Source organism: Chiloscyllium punctatum, chromosome 20 (assembly GCF_047496795.1).
Source record: "Chiloscyllium punctatum isolate Juve2018m chromosome 20, sChiPun1.3, whole genome shotgun sequence".
NCBI lineage: Eukaryota > Metazoa > Chordata > Chondrichthyes > Orectolobiformes > Hemiscylliidae > Chiloscyllium > Chiloscyllium punctatum.
This window is the reverse complement of record NC_092758.1, coordinates 9695221-9712911: the sequence shown is the minus strand read 5'-3', so window position 1 is coordinate 9712911 and position 17691 is coordinate 9695221. Positions and strand designations below refer to the sequence as shown.

Genomic DNA, 17691 nt, shown 5'->3' with positions numbered 1-17691 from the left:
GTGACTGAATGGAGAAAAAGTAGTGGTTAGTGTGCCTACCTTTGAACCAGGAGGCCCAGGTTTGAGTAATACCTGCATTGTACGTGTATCATAACAACTCTGAACAGGTTAGTTTGAAAATATCTGAATGGCCAGCCAAAGCAGAGTAAAAGTACCACAAAATGAAACAGTCAAATTGCTTAAATAATTTATTTGCATCACTAGCTATGCTCCTCCTTGGAAAGTGGTTGAGAGAAATTCAGAGTTATAGCAGAGTATGTTAACAGTTCCATAATCCAGCATGAACCCCACTGTTAAATACCCTTGTAGCACTTGCTGTTGATACTCATACTTTGTGAAGGTAAGTTGACAACCACATAACCAATTTAGAGGGAATATTGCTTTTCAGTTACTCACACCAGTGAGACTTGTGAACCTGATTCCTGCAGCTATCTATTTTGAAATGCTGGCAGCCTACAGGACTGTATGTTTTAAATAGGTAAAAACAATGACTGCAGATGCTGGAAACCAGATTCTGGATTAGAGTGGTGCTGGAAAAGCACAGCAGTTCAGGCAGCATCCGAGGAGCAGAAAAATCGAAGTTTCGGGCAAAAGCCCTTCATCAGGAATACAGGTTAAATGGGTGTTCTGATGTAACTTTTAACTATTTTGTTCTACATGAGTGGAAGGTGTGTTCCAACTTGCTGTAATTTTTGATACTCTGGAAACTGCTGGGAATTGAGAGCAGAAACAGTTGTTGCATTTATGCATGTTGATTCAGTATTTAGGCCTCTGGAAATTCTTAACCTGGAATAAGTAGCCCTGAAATGTGTACAATTTTTAAAAATGCGCCCCCAGCCCTGGAGATACATAGTTTTCGTGTTATTTCTGTCAAAATGCAGCAATTCTCAGCTTTCAATTTACAGCCTTAAACCAAAGAAAATGCATTTATATCGTGAGTTTCAAGACATACTTTTGAATTGTAGTCACTTTTGTAATATAGGAAATTAGAAAGCCAATTTTCACACAGCAAACTCTCACAAATGGCATCTGTGATACTCAATCTGGTTTTGTAGTTTTGATTGAATAACAAATATTGGTCAGGACACAGAATAACTTCCCTGCTTCTGTTTGAAATAGACCACCTGATATAGTTAAGAGAGTTTTTTTATTAATGATGTATGCTGGTTGAAAGAAAGATTTTAGTCCTTTTTTAATGGTTTAAAATTTATTTTTAAAATCAGGTTACAGAAGCATTGGCAAAGTTGCTGGAGTTGAAAGCTCAGCTTGGAACTAATGATGGAAAACAAACGTTTGTCCTCAAAACACCCAAGGTATGTTAGATGTGATTGTAAATAAAAGCTTCAGAGAGTGGCAGAACTCCACTTTATGTTGCAGAATATTTTTAACAGCCAGCTATCACAGAAATCTTACATGCAGAAGGAGTGAACCCTTTTTCTCATGTCACTTTTTTGTTTCTTTTGCTAATCAACTTTTGCTTTTATGAGCAGGAACAGTTTCTCTATCTGTTAATGATTTTGAAAACTACTATCAGCTTTGCCCTGTCGCCTTTTCTCCAGGCCCAACTTCTTCAGCCTTTCTTCATAAGTGAAGTTTCTCATTCCTGGAACCATTCCTGTAAATCTCTTCAGTACTCTGTCTAATGTGATTATATTCTCCTTATACTGAGGCATCCAGAGTGATGCACCATAGATCTGCAGAGAGGCAAGTGACTGAAGTTGACAGCCACATTTACATACCATCATTGCTTTCAACATCCGTTATATTTGTGTTAGTGGTAGCCATTACACTGCAGTTCTGTTGAGAGCTTCCCAATAGGTTTGAATTTTATTATCTTTATACTGCATAGTTACATAGAATGGATGTGCTTCTTTTTGTTATCTTATGTAAGCTTTCAATTTTTCAGGGGACCAGAGACTATAATCCAAAGCAAATGGCTATCCGTGAAAAAGTCTTCAGCACCATCATTAACTGCTTTAAACGTCATGGAGCTGAAACCATTGATACTCCAGTGTTTGAGCTCAAGGTAAAACACTCAATGGGCCTGTGCAACACCTGTTCCAATTTGAATTGGGCAGGATAGGAAAATCTTTGACAGAACAGTGCTATTGTCAAGGTTGTTTGGTAGACTGGTATTTGTGTATCATTAGAAAGCTCTTAGTAGATAAAGATCAACATGCAGTACGTTTTTATGGAATTTAGCCTCCATGGAAAAACCTGGTATTATTCCTGTTACAACAATCAGTCCTGGATATTTAACCATTGCTACTTTCCCTACATTGTAGAGTTTTTCCTCAGTCTTAAGTTCAGAAACATAAAATCTGTCTTGAGGGTCGAATGTATTGCACATGTTGCGAATGTTAAAATGAACCATGTGGAACTTAACTATGTTCTCATGTAGGGAAGACTGAGTGGGTTTGGTTCTTGGGCTTTCACAACTGTCCAGAGTTTTTCCTGGTTGCTTTTCTTTTAGTCTCCTTTGACTTCTGACTTTAATTCCACAAGTTTGTTACGATTTAATTTGAACTCTTAACAGCTGAGTTATTACTCTATATCATAACTAACAGGCTGACATTTCTCTACGTCTCTGATTTTGCTTGCAAATTGAGAGATTGATAATGTAGTTATCTTGAAATCATCAACGTACAATATTTTTGCAGTCTTGGTGTAACACAGCATCTCCCTAATGAGTGCCTTGTGTCTGTAGCACATTGTAGGCTAATGTTTTGTTTCACCTGTCTTCACTGCACCAAGGCCATATACGTGGTTTTGGACAAAATTGCCATTAGCTTGACTACTAGATACAAAGAACAACAAAGGACAAAGAAAATTTACAGCCCAGAACAGACCCATCGGCCCTCCAGGCCTGAGCCAATCCAAATCTACTGTCTAAACCTGTCACCCAATACATATTATACAACATGATTAAATAATGCTTGAGTAGCCCGTCACCGCTGCATCTTAAACAGGAGTCAAGAGTACTGGCAGTCTGTGTTGTATGTTCCGTTAGTGGGCTTTGTTCAGAAAGGTAATAAATGAAAGGGAGAGTTCAGATCGTATAAGCTGTTAGCTCTCAGGTTTTGATGAGAGAGAACTGAATAACTGTCACAGCTTGTCTTTGTCTTATGACAGTTCAAACCTTATTGGCCACAATTGCAGATAATGGGGAATGAGCAAAGGCATGTTTCAGTTGCTTCACATTAGTCAAATATTCAGTTGATCCCAGCAAAAGTTATTATTTATTGCATGTGAATGTTGCATTTATTCTTATTTCACTCAGAAGATCCTCATTATTAATTCCTGACAATATGTTTATGAATTATTTCTTGCTAACTCGTTGTTTATTTGTTTTCTTTAGGAAACACTTACTGGAAAATATGGTGAAGACTCAAAACTTATTTACGACTTAAAGGATCAGGGTGGCGAGCTATTGTCATTGCGTTATGATCTGACTGTATCCTTGATGTGAACTAAATTGGTCAAAGAAAACAACTCTATTGTAGCATAAACAGGCCCTTTAACCCATCTTGTCACTGTCGGTCATCAAGCACCTAACTACTCTGATCCTATTTCCAGGACTTGGTTTACAGCCTTGTGTGTCTTCACGTTTCAAGTATTCATCTAAATACATTTTAACCATTATAATGGTTCTTGACTGTAGCACCCTTTCAGCCAGCAAGTTCCAGAAATCTATCACACTGGGTGCAAAACAATTCACATTGAACTCAGTTTAAGTCTCCTGCCCCTACGAAGAGAAATATTTATTCTCATTGACCTTATCTATGCCCCTCATAGTTTTGAGGACTCAGTCAGGCTCTTTCTTAAAAAAAACCCTGTCCATTTACCATCTCTTCATAGTTGAAACATAGTATTTCTCATTGTAGCGATGTATCGAAGCACTTAACAGCCAGTGAATTGCAATCAGAGTATGGTCACAGTCGTATTGTAAACAATTGTCAGCCAATTAAACTTAAGATCTTTTTAAGAGCAATCAAATAATAATCAGATAATCTGTTTGTGCGATGTTTGAAGGATAAATGTTGGCCAGGGCAATAAGGATAACTCAATAAAACCACAAGACCTGTGAATGCTGCAAATCAGAAACAAAAACTGAAATTGCTGGAAAAGCTCAGCATGTCTGGCAGCACTTGTGAAGGGAAATTAGAGTTAATGTTTTAGATCAGGTGGCCCTTCCCCAGAACTGAGGGAAGGCTCACCAGACCTGAAACATTAACTCTGATGTCTCTTCACAGATGCTGCCAGACCTGCTGAGCTTTTCCAGCACTTTCAGTTTTTGCACCAGGGATAACTCATTGGCCCAGCCTAAAATAGAGGTACAAGATCTTTCACATTCACCAGAATGGACATCTGGGGCCTTGGTTCAATATTTTGTCCAAAAGGTCCCACAACTGACTGTGCAAAACTGCCTCAGTACTGCACTGAATTGTCACCTTTTGTCTTTTCTGCTCAGGCGCTGGAGCAGTCTTTGAACTGAGAACTTTTTGTCTCAGAGTGCTACCAACTGAGCAGTGGCTGAGGCTAGAGTAAGATAAATGCACACAATTCTATAACAATGGCATTGTATGTAGCAGGCAGGACAGATTGAATAATACAATGGATTCTGGAGACCAGATAACACAGTGGATTTGTCACAGTGACTTTTTTTATCTCTGAAAGCTGGCCTCAATTCCAACTATATGTGATGCAAAGGGATCTATTGAGCTTGAGTATATCTCCATCAACTTCCTAATCTGGGTGGACCCATGGCAGAAAAATGCCCCTAATTAGGTGCCTTCATTTGGAGGTCACAGAACTGCTTGTGTAAGAAATGGAAAACCCTCACAGTGGTTGCTGTTCTGAGTTTAGAACTCAGACAGATTTTTCTGAAGTACTTGATGCTTTGTGTTTATTATTTGATCTGAGCAGTTATCCCTGCTAGGAAAATCACATGCGGATGTAGGTAAGCAGGCTGATGCCATTGAATAACATTCCAACATTATCAAATTTGTCATTTGTCAAAGCTCAAAATGAAGATAAGCTGATCGTGTTAGATACTGGAGGACAATTGGCAGTCAAGGCGCCATACCTCTGCACTTCCAGAACGCAGATGAAACCAGAATAAATGCAAATTAATTCTTTTAATTCTCTGACAAGCTGAAAAATTACAATATTTCAAGTAGAGCTGTGCAGCCAATCATTGTTATCATTCTGTGTATTTGGCCTTGACCTTTTCAGGTTCCTTTTGCCCGTTATTTAGCGATGAATAAAATTACCAACATTAAGAGGTATCACATTGCTAAAGTATATCGAAGAGATAATCCAGCCATGACCAGAGGCCGCTACAGGGAGTTTTATCAATGTGTGAGTATACATGGAGCTGATGGTTTTGGAGATGCGTTCCACTAAGAATTAATTCACCGAGCAAAGTGGAATAGTTTTAGAAAAGCTGAATGTTAGTGGCTATTCCAAAAGGCTGCATGCATAATGTCTGAAAGCTGCTCCTTGAGAATCCATTGCGTAGGTAGCACCAGTATAGAAAGTGATATTTTTCAGCGCTCCTATGCTTCAGTTGCTGTCTATTATGTACTGAACTGTATGTAGGTTTTCATATTACAGGGATTCTGCAATGTGAGCTGAGGAGATCCACAAAATCATTGGTTTCTCTGTTTTTGATGCAATGACGATACACTTCTACAATGTACACTTTAACCAGTGTCACTGGGGCTTAGAGCTGAGGGTTGCTGAGAGCATGTTATCAATGGCAGGGATCCCAAAGAAGTTTCTCCACTTTGATAGGGAATCCATGGGAGTGAGTCACTATTGTTACGGGTAATTTAAAAGACACGTGCTTCGATTTAGGCAGTAAGTCAGAATTAATAAACATGATTATCTTTACATGATGCTTTTGCAGAAGTTTGTTATTTAGTCTGATCATATACGGTTTGTGGAGTTGTTTTGCCTCTCAGCAAATCCACTTTGTATAGACAATGTTATTATTCTGCTCAGATCATGCATATTGATTCTGTTTTGTTTCATATAGCATCAGCCTGTCTGACGTTTCAATTATTGTAAGTGAAATTTGTAAGCAAATTAGCTGTTTCGAATATGAATATGTAAATTAGGAGCAGGATCAGGGCATTTGGACAATGAGCCTGCTCCACAATTGCTTTCCATTGTTGTAATTTCTCATCAGTTTACACAGTATCCATTGCTGCAAAGCAAAATTTATTTAAATTGCTGGCCCCATTTTTAATTGTTTTAAAGAACTGTTTCCTTTCTCAGGATTTTGATATTGCTGGTCAGTATGATCCAATGATTCCTGATGCTGAATGTCTTAAAATTGTTCATGAGATCTTCAGCGAGCTGCAGCTGGGAGACTTTGTCATTAAGGTAAAGTGAGGGCATTTAAGTAATATTCAAAAGGTTTTAAAACAGTGAAATGTTGGAGATGCCACAGTTGGACACCACTCCTTTCATTTTAATCCTTTCTTGGTTAGAACCCTGGGCATCAATGTGATGGCTTTGATGATGATATTAGTCTAAAGGTAGATAGAAATCAGACCAGCATGCAGCTTTTCTCAATGTGCAAAGCTGACGAACAGACAGATTTAGGATGTTTGGCATCTTTTTTTAATCTTAACTGTCAGGCATATTTGCGACACTATCTAAGCAGGAAAACATTGTGTCAAAGCCCCAAATGATCTCTTTACTGTTAAATAATCAATTTGAAACTTTCCTGTGCATCCTAAAGTAATTAAGGTTGAACTATGTATACTCTGTTTTCATTAAGCCGTCCTGTTGCCTCCAGTTAAAATCAAAACCTAAGTAGGATGGTCAAGCCCACGTCAGAGAACACTGAGTGAAATAAGTTTGAATTTTAAGAATAAAGTGCATTTGTTGTGCTGTCCTGCATGTCCATTGCATGCTAATACTCTTTCTAAGTAAGCTGTTTAGAGCGTAAAACGAACTTGAAGGTGACGTGTTGCTAATTGAGGTGAAACAAAACTATAGAGGATATTAGCAAAGGGAAATTTATGAATATGTTATGGGTAGCGCAGCAATGTGAATGATTTTGTAGAATATAACTTGTTAAACTAAAAGCTTTTGTTACAGAAGAGCTAAGTGCACAGTTTATTATTGCATAAATCGGGTTTAATCAAAGATGAAACAAATATGAGCAATTGGATTCAAGAACTAATAGGTTGGGGTTAAGGGAGTACATTTTAAGCAGATAGAAGAATTGAAATAGGCAAGTTGTTGTGAAACTTGAAAGGGTTCAGAAAAGATTTACAAGGACGTTGCCAGGGTTAGATAGGGTAAATAGTCAACATCTTTTCCCCCAGGGTAGGGGAGTCCAAACTGGATTTAAGATGAGAGGGGAAAGATTTAGATCTTCTAAAGCGCAACGTATTCATGCACACAGTGGTGCATGTATGGAATGAGCTGCCAGAGAAAGTGGTGGAGGCTGGTACAATTACTTAATTTCAAAAGGTGTCTAAATGGGTATATGAACAGGAGGGGTTTAGAGGGATATAGGCCAAGTGCTGGCAAATGGGACTAGATTAATTTAGAATATCTTGTCAGCATGGAGATGTTATACTGAAGGGTCTGTTTACATGCTGTACATCTCTATGACTATGATAACCACCTGAAGGTCCCTCCAAGCTACTTACCATCCTGACTTGGAAATGTATCACCATTCCTTTACTGTGGCTGGGTCAAAATCCTGTAATTCTCTCTCCTGAGGACATTGTCGGTCCACAGCACAACAGTCGCAGCTGTTCAAGAAAACAGCTCACCACCAACTTCTCAAGAGCAACTAGGGACAGGCCCAGCTAATGATGCCTATGCCCCATAGGTGAATAATAAAAAGTCAGATAACTTCATTGACAGTTGCTAGTGTCTTTTTTTTTATTAATTCAAATTCAAATTTTCAAACCCTTCATTATTTATCCAGGTATTTAGATTAGCAGCAGCCTTCTGGCTTATGAGGTGATCATTTGGTGGTCAACTCTATGTTGAGCATCACGCGATGTGTTTCAGGAGTCCAGCTTTGGTGTGGCAGTCTCTGCCACGTGCTGCAGAGCTCAAATTCTTGGCTGAGAAGTTTCAGGATGTGCTGGCCTCCATTACCTCTGGACTGTCTTCTTGGCCAGCTTTCCCTGCACACAGACCTGATGGACACCCAGGGGTTGTGACCAGTAGTCACTTCACTGTACAGAAGGTCTTTGTTTGTACACTGGCATCTGAATGAGTATATGATGAAGGCAGCACAGATGTTGATGGCTTGGCATCTAGTATACACAATGAAGCATCTGGTTTAACCACTGTAACATAACCACTATGTTAGTCAACCTTGATAAAACTGGCCTGTACTTGTTTTGTGTCTGTTGAGGTTTTCAGTTTTATACTTTTGATTTATAAAATCCAGCAGCAATTATTGTTAAACCTCAGGTTTCTGAAGGAGATTCAAATCTGACTGTGGTGGAAAGGAAACTGGGGTGGTACACATCATGAATACTTCCAGAACTTGTTAGGAACTCCTGTTTATTCGGTACATTTATTGTTTTGCTTGAGAATAGTTTAGAGACGAGCACAGTTAGGAGGTTAAATGTAATTCCTTATTGAACAAGAATAAATAAAACTGCTTAACTGCTTGATCATATAAAATTCTTTCTGAATCAAATGTACAATGTATTCAGGATTAAATAAGCCATGGAATGATGTAACAAATCAGTTGTACACTCCAACAACATGTAAGGGTGTTGCTTAACTCTTTCATAGTGAATTTCAGTTTTATTTGTATTATAAAGGGAATCTTAAGCACTGGAACTTTCCAATCAAAGAGAAGAGAGCAGATTTTTTGCAACTTCTTTGTCTTATATGTGATCCAAGGAACAGGTTACAAATTTAGGCTTCACCCATCCTGTGATTTATCATGTGCAAATGTTATAAAATACATGGTTCAGGAATGTGCAGGACTACTGCGCGATAAGATGTCATTAAATGAACAAATAAATCTGCATACAGATATACAAATAATTGTTTGATTATGTTATTTTATTACTTACCTGTGTGTCAGTGATTAGAACAGACAAAAGACCCGTGCTTCACTGGGTAGGGCCTACATTAGTTGCAATGTTGCTGACTTCAAACTGACACTTGAAGTGAGCTCTGATTCTTCAAAAGATTTTTAGTGCAAATTTGTATCTTACTATCGGAAATCTAAATCGGGAAGTAGTCTTTTTTTCAAACTTAGTGTTAATCTGTGCATTTTTCTCTTTACATTAATTTTTCATTAAATTATAATGTTGAAGATATAATTTTGCAGCTTGCAATGATTCATTCAAAGGATTGAAACTGTATCATGCAAAAAAAACTATTCTGATTCAAAGCTGTTGTAACTGTGTTCATTTGCCTGTATGCAGGTTAATGACAGACGTGTTCTTGATGGGATGTTTGAAGTGTGTGGAGTCCCAGCTGATAAATTCCGAACAATCTGTTCTGCGGTGGATAAAATGGACAAGGTAAAGGGCTGATGAACCAGACTTGTTAGCCTTTTGTGCAGAATATGTGAAAAACCTGTCCTATTATTTTCTTCAAACTGTTCCAAACTCTTGCCTAAAATCATTGGTTTATGAGGCTTTATTTTCAGGAGTTTCCAGTTGATAATACCAACTTGACTTCAAAAACGAAAATGATGGGCATTTCAGCAGTTCAAGCAACCTCACTGGTGTGGAGGATACATGTTTAAAGTCAGTGACCACTTGTCAGCTCTGTTTAGCTAACAATCTCATCCAGAGTGGTTAACGTGTCCCCATTTTCTCAAACTTGTGCCACTCCTGTCCTTCACAAAAGATCTTGAGATATTGGCAGAGCAGTGTTCAGCCAATTCCTCATTGGCACAGTTGCATCCCTTCTTTCACAAGTTGATTCATCGATAGATGTCTTTTCAGTCTATTTGGGTTGCAGGATAAGCTTTTGAAGCAGCTTGACCAGATGGGCCAATGGGCTGAGAAGTGGCAGATGGAGTTTAATTCAGATTAATACGAGGTGCTGCATTTTGGGAAAGCAAATCTTAGCAGGACGTATACACTTAATGGTAGGGTCCGATGGAGTGTTGCTGAACAAAGATTCCTTGGAGTGCAGGTTCATAGCCCTTTGAAAGTGGAGTCGCAGGTAGATGGGATAGTGAAGAAGGTGTTTGTTATGCTTTCGTTTATTAGTCAGAGTACTGAGTACAGGAGTTGGGATGTCATGTTGCAGCTGTACAAGACATTGGTTAGGCCACTGTTGGATATTACGTGCAATTCTAGTCTCCTTCCTATCAGAAGGATGTTGTGAAACTTGAAAGGGTTCAGAAAAGATTTACAAGGATGTTGCCAGGGTTGGCGGATTTGAGCTATAGGGAGAGGCTGAACAGGCTGGGACTGTTTTCCCTGGATCGTTGGAGGCTGAGGGGTGACCTTATAGAGGTTTACAAAATTATGAGGGGCATTGATAGGGTAAATAGGCAAAATCTTTTCCCAAAACTAAAGGATATTGGTTTAGGGTGAGAGGGGAAGGATATAAAAGAGACCTACAGGGCAACTTTTTCACACAGAGAGTGGTGCTTGTACGGAATGAGCTGCCAGAGGAAGTGATGGAGGCTGGTATAATTGCAACATTTAAGAGGCAATTGGATGGGTATATGAATAGGAAGGGTTTGGAGGGATATAGGCCGGGTGCTGGCAGGTGGGACTAGATTGGGTTGGGATATCTGGTTGGCATGGACGGGTTGGACCAAAGGGTCTGTTTCCGTGCTGTACATCTCAATGACTCTACGACAGTTAATACTTAGTGCAGATACCCATAGTGTTTAATGTAAGGTCTGCATGTATATCACCATACTTTGCTTACTTACTTTATTATATTGATCCTGATTTTCATTTATTCCTGCTGTTTCTGTTAGCCTCTTCTGCCAAAACATTACACGCCTTAAAATCCCAAATTATTGAACACCCCACTTTGCTGTGATGTCACTGTTTGATTTGTTTTTTCTCAGTCAGCAGTGCCGTGAAGTTGCAGCCATTCATCCAGGACTCCCATTCCTCTGCTCAGTTGAAGCTGAAGAATAAAGCCGTACAGACTATAAACCAAAACCAAACTTAGAAATTATGAACCAAGAAAAAAAGCAAAATGTACCTCTCCCATTACATTGAACTCCCATAGTGCTGCAAATTCCCAAAAAGTACTCACTCCCAACTGCTCATGCAAAGTTAATTGATCATGAACTTTCAACAGTCCCACTGTTGAACCCTAGGTCTCTCAGTTCAGGGGTAGGAACGTTACCATTGTGCCACAGGAGGGCCCCTCCACCTGTTTAATAGAACTGAGTTCAGAAGACTTGAACTGATTAAGTCTCAATAGTAATCACCACCTATTAAGACTCTAAGTCTTCAGGTGATTGGCTGATAATACATTTGAATCTGTTCCATGATTAACCTTTCAACTGAACTGTTAGTGCCCTTGTAGCACAGTTGTTATGTCCCTACCTTTGAGTCAGGAGACCCACATTCAAGTCTCATCTGTTCCAGAGGTATGTAATAACACATCTGAACAGGTTGAAGAGAAAATATCCTTAACTAGACTACTACTGAACTTTAAATTGTTAAATAAAATGGAGAGAAAAATAAAAAATATAAATTCATATGGTGTTTCATATTCCCAAAAACACAGTCACTCTGGCTGTGCTCTCTCCCAAATGAGTATGAAGCTTACTCAGAACAGCACCTCTGTACAGCACTCCTTCAGCACTGAACTGGACTGTCAGTCCAGATTTTTGTGCTCAAGTAGGGAGGCAATGGCCTTACAGTATTATCACTAAATTATTAGCTAAAAAACCAGGGTTCGAATCCTGAGATGGCAAATGGTAGAATTTGAATTCAATAAAAAAACTATCTGCAATTAAGACTCTTATGATGGCCATGAAATTGTTATTGATTGTCTGGCTCACTAGTGTCCTTCAGGGAAGAAAATCTGCCATCCTTTCTTGGTCTGGCTTACATGTGACTCCAGACCCACAGGAATGCAGTTGACTCTTAACTATCCTCAGAAATGGCCAAGCAAGCCACTCAGTTGTACTAATCGCTCCGAAGTCTCAACAAGGAAATTAAATCGGACAGATGACTTGGCATTGAGCTAAGCATCGGAAACAACGATGGCAGAAATAGCCCTGTCAACCATAGAAAGCTGTTTCCAATGTCTGGGGTCTAGTGTCAAAATTGGGAGAGCTGTCTTGCCAATTGGTCAAGCAACACCCTGACATAGTCATACTCACAGAATCATACCTTACAGACAATCTCTCAGACACCACCATCACCATCCCTTGATATATCTCAGTAGAGGTGGTGGCACAGTGGCGTACAGTGGGAGGGAGTTACCCTGGGAGTCACCCTGGGAGTCTTCATCATATATACTGGACTCCATGACTTCTGGTTAAATGCGAGCAAGGAAACCTGCTGCTGGTTGTCAAATACTGTCCGTGCTCCGCTGATGAATCAGTATTCCTCCATGTTTGAACAACACTTGGAGGAAGCACTGAGGTTGACAAGAGTACAAAATATACTCTAGGTAGGGATTTCAATATCCACCAACAGGAGTAGTTCAACGGCAACACTACTGATTGAGCTGGTTGAATCCTAAAGGACATAGCTGCTAGACTAGGTCTATGATAGGTGGTAAGGGAACCATAAAGAGGGAAGAACATACTTAACTTCATCCTTACCAATCTGCTGGCTGCAGATGCATCAATGCATGACAGTATCGGTAAGAGTAACCACCACTAGTGAAAGGGAAGTCTCTCACCTTCTCATTGATATTAACCTCCATCATGTTGTGTAACACTGTCATCATGTTAAATGCCAGGCAATTACCATCTCCAATAAAAGAGAATCTTAGCACCGGCACTTGACATTCATTGTTGTTACCATCATTGAATTCCCCTGCTACAGCATCCTTGAGCTTATTATTCACCAGAAACTCAACTGAACTTAACATTTTTAAAGGTGGTGGCAGAGTCGTTGGGCTGAGCCAGGGGCTCATCCGCTACTGTTGGCTTTCTTTCTTTCTTTTCTCCTTTTTTTTTCTTTGTTTTCTTTTGGGTCTGGAGAGTGGTGGGTGAGGAAGGAGTTGTCAGGCGGCAATGACGACACCAGGTCAAGCCAGACACAGCTTCACCCCAGCCTGCGGTCTCCTGGCAAACAAGGAGCAGATGCTGGGCTGACTCCTCTGGGCCGACATCACATGCACGGCCAAGGCTCCAGGTCCGTGGCTAGGCCAGGGTGACTGAAGGAGGAGAGGTAGTGTTCTCTGAAGATCCTTAGACAGCTCTTCCAAACCTACAACCACTTACATCACAAAATGACAAGGCCACCAGATCCTGGGGACACCACCTGAAGTCAGCCTGCAAACCACTCACCATCCTGACTTGGAAATATATCGCCGTTCCTTCACTTTCGTTGGGTCAAAATCCTGGAATTCCCTTCCTAATGGCATTATGGGTCTACCTACAGCATATGGACTGCAGCACCACCACCAGCACCTCAAGCAACTAGATATGGGCAACAAATGCTGGCAAGCCAGCAATGCCCACATCCCATGAATGAATGTTTAAAAACAAGTCCAAGAACTGGACTTTAACTCACAATTGCTGCCTTCATGCTATCTGCAGAGTCACAGGCTGGCTCAGATGTTCGGAAATATTCTCCTAAACTATGACTATTCCTTTATACATTTGTGCTTCAGTAATAAGAATTTAGATAACGTAACGATAGGCCACCCTAGTTGGGAATTTTCCCATGATTTTTAATTGCAGTGAAATAAATAAACTATTTTCATCTGGGATTTATTCGTTATCTTTATCAAATGTTTTATCATTGCCTGGTTCAGATGAAATCCTGGAACTTTAAGTGCCCTTGGTTTTAATTGTCTTGATCTTCATGGTCAGATAAATGTCCTGTCAGATGCAAATGGATCCTTATCTTCCTTCTTTCTGTTTACCTGGTAACGCAAGAGAAATTCAATGCAAATTAACCTCCCAAATTGAATTGACCTTCTGATGTACTTGTATTGCAGGAAAACTTCAAATGCTTCTGAAGTGCATTATCTTCTAAGCAGCACCTTAATTTTGTATCTCTCTGCTCCGAATTTATCTTAAAGTAAAAAAGTAGCCTTTTAAAACATGATTAAAGTGATCCAGATTTAAATTTTGATACTGTTTGTGGTTTTTAAATTTTGAAAATGATGCTGCCTTTAACCTAATGACCTTTGCGTGTATGGCAAAATCTTGACGGCCCAATTAGCCCCCTTCTGTGCTATAAATCACTCTTGGCTCCTCAAATGGATTTTGGATAGAGCTCAACATTTGGAAAATCTGTCTGATTTCTTTCTCTGTTTCTTATTGTGATCTCAATAAGCATTGACAGGAACTACTCTGGACCCAGCATAATGCTGGCTGAAGACCGTTAGATTTAGGAGATCATTTGGCTCATTGAATTTCCTCTACCATCCAGTGAGATCATGGCTGATGTGATGATCCTTAACTCCTTTCCTCCCATTTTGCATAATCTGTCTATCTCAGTCTTGGATATATTTAATGACACACCCTCCCCATTTTCTGTTTTCAATGGGTGATGTCTTAACTCTAAACTCAACTAGGTCAGCACCAATTAAAGATCAAATCTCCCTGACCTAAACCATCAGTTCAGTACGGTAAAAGAGTGTAGTTTACTGAATCACTGGTAGACTTGATAACCCTGGCTTGCATTTATTCCTGGCATTTTTATATTCTGACTGTTATGAAGTTTATTTATTAAAAATAATATACCTTTTACTGTTAAATGATGCTGCATAAAGTTTTTCATGTAATTGAGTAATGCTGCACTTCTTGTCTGTTTCAGCCGAGCTAAGCATTTTTTTCATGCCTTTTATTGATTTATTTTAAAATGTTAATCCATCACTTTATTGACAGCCAATAACATACAAAATAAATGTGTTTATTATGTGTGTATCTTATTTTACTTTCTCTTACTATTTCTTTAACAATCCTGCATTGGTCACTACATCCAGGTTTCTGTGCATTCACATTTCCTGTTTGATATTCACTTTTAGATGCCATGGGAGGAAGTGAAGAATGAAATGGTTGCAGAGAAGGGGCTTTCTCCAGAAACTGCTGATAAAATTGGAGAATATGTTCAGCTTAGTGGTATGCTTATTTGTTTAATATAGAGTGCTTTTAACTGAAGTCCTCAAAGCTGTCTCAATCTCCATAAGTTTGTGTAAGAGCAAAATATTGTGGATGTTGGAGATCTGAAGTAAAGACATGTTGGAAGAACTCAGCAGGTCTAGCAGCATCCGTGGAGAGAGAAACTGAGTTAACATTTCAAATCTGATATGATTCTTCTTTGGAATTACTGAAGAAGAATCCAAAGAAAAGGTATTTGGAATGTTAACTCTGTCTCTCTCCACAGATACTTCCAGACCTACAGCAATTTCTCCAGCATTTTGTGCCATCAGCTGTTAACAGAAATAAAAATAATGTTAGCCTGTAAAAAGACAAGGAACAAACACAGGATAAAAGCAAATTACTGCGGATGCCGGAATCTGAAACCAAAAGAGAAAATGTTGGAAAATCTCAGCAGGTCTGGCAGCATCTGTAAGGAGAAAGGGTCAGTTAGACTCGAAACGTCAGCTCTTTTCTCTCCTTACAGATGCTGCCAGACCTGCTGAGACTTTCCAGCATTTTCTCTTTTGGTTTAAGGAACAAACACATATTTATGGATTTAGGGTGTAAGAATGCTTCACAGTCAGTGAACCACTTTTTGAAGAATAGCCACTGCTGTTCAGGTACATACTGTTTCTGTTTGGCGTGCTGCAAGCTGTCACCGATAATGAAACGACCAGACTTTTTTTGATGCTACTCTGTGCAATGTTGGCCCAAACATGAGAAGAGTTCCACTAGTGTTCAAGGAAGGTAGTAAGCACAATATGTACTGTCCCCATTGTTGGTAAATACAGATAATGTGCCTGCCCCATTTGCATGCTTACTCCTGGGGCAAGAAATATGACTGTGATTTGATGGGGAATTTTTCCATACGGATAAGCAAAGCTGCTTCAGTAAAAGACACATACAAAGCTCAGACCACAGTGGTTTTGCAGCCTAACTGTGCACAAATTTTAAAGTTAAGCTGAAACTTTATTTATCCTTATCTTATGGGAAATGAGTTTTGCTGGCAAAGCAGCATTTATTGTCCTTCAGCTGAGTGGTCTTACGCCATTTGAAATGGAAGTCAAGAGTCATTCACATTGCTGTGCATCCAGACTCACTTTAGGCCAGACCAGGTCAGAGAGTTATACAGCATGTAACCAGACCCTTCAGTTCTAACACCACTATACTGACCAGATATTCGAAATTAACCGATTCCCATTTGCCAATATTTGACCCATAACCCTCTAAACAGTTCTGGTCACCACACTACCAGAAGGATGTGGATACTTTGGAGAGAGTATAGGAAAGGTTTACCAAGATATTGCCTAGTATGGAGGATTTTAGCAGTGAAGAAAGTTTGGATGGACTGGATTTGTTTTCACAGAAACACAGGAGATTGAGGGGCAACCTATAAAATGGTGAATGGCATGGATAGGGTGGAAAGAATGAGGCTTTTTCCCAGGGAGTCAATTACTAGAGGACACAGGTTCAAGGTGCGAGGGGAATGTTTAAAAGAGATTGGCAAGGCAAGTCTTTTTCACCATAAGGATGGTCAGTGCCTGGAGGAGGTGGTGGAAGCAGACACAATAGCAGCATTCAAGAAGCACCCAAATGAATATATGAATAGGAAGGGAAAAGAGGAATATGAATCTTGTAAGTGAGGACGGTTTTAGTATGGAAAGGCAAAATGTGTTGATGCAGGCCTATTCCTCTGCTATATTGTTCTTTGTTCAAAATCCTTCCAATTCATATACTTATCCAGATGCCTTTTAAATGTTGCAATTGTATCAACCTCCACCACTTCCTCTGGCAGCTCATTCCATACATCTGCCACTCTCTGGGTGAAAAAGATGAAGTCAACAGGTTTCCTTTCCACAAGCTGTTTTGGAATTTGAACCTGTGTCCCCAAAGCATTAAATCATAAGTCACATGACACTAGGTTATGGTTCATTGAGTTTATTTGAAATCAGTGCTGCTCCAAAAGCTTGTGATTTCAAATAAACCTATTGAACTATAACCTGGTGTCATGTGACTTCTGACTTTGTCCACCCCAGTCCAACACCGGTACCTCCACCCCAAATCATTAATCTGGGCCAAGGGATTACTCATTCAGTGACACCACCACTATATCACAGTCTCCCTCAGTTTTTAAAGTCAGTTACCTGTTTTGATTCAGTGATGTAAACCATCAGTAATGTAGTCATGTTTTTTCTTTATCAATTGTGTTACTTATTCCTTCATGAAGCAGGGAAACTAATCCCGTGTCTTTTCCAGGTGCAACGGAGTTGGCTGACAAGCTGCTGCAGGATGACAAATTGTCACAAAGCAAGGTGGCTTTGGAAGGTCTAGCTGACATGAAACAGCTCTTTGAGTATTTGACATTTCTTGGTGTTGAAGACAAGGTAAGAAGCTCAGCTGTATGCTTTAATATAACCTAATGCTCA

General features: G+C 39.6%; 1 protein-coding gene across 2 annotated transcripts in view; it reads left to right on the top strand.

The window, feature by feature from the left end:
• hars (histidyl-tRNA synthetase) overlaps positions 1–17691 on the top strand; it is a 31875-nt gene that overhangs the window by 7906 nt on the left and 6278 nt on the right. For both annotated transcript variants that reach the window (XM_072590276.1, XM_072590275.1), the window contains 8 exons: positions 1224–1313; positions 1907–2026; positions 3359–3454; positions 5236–5361; positions 6283–6390; positions 9429–9527; positions 15151–15244; positions 17522–17649. In XM_072590276.1, coding sequence (XP_072446377.1) covers positions 1224–1313; positions 1907–2026; positions 3359–3454; positions 5236–5361; positions 6283–6390; positions 9429–9527; positions 15151–15244; positions 17522–17649 — 861 coding nt within the window. The remainder of the gene's footprint in view (positions 1–1223; positions 1314–1906; positions 2027–3358; positions 3455–5235; positions 5362–6282; positions 6391–9428; positions 9528–15150; positions 15245–17521; positions 17650–17691) is intronic.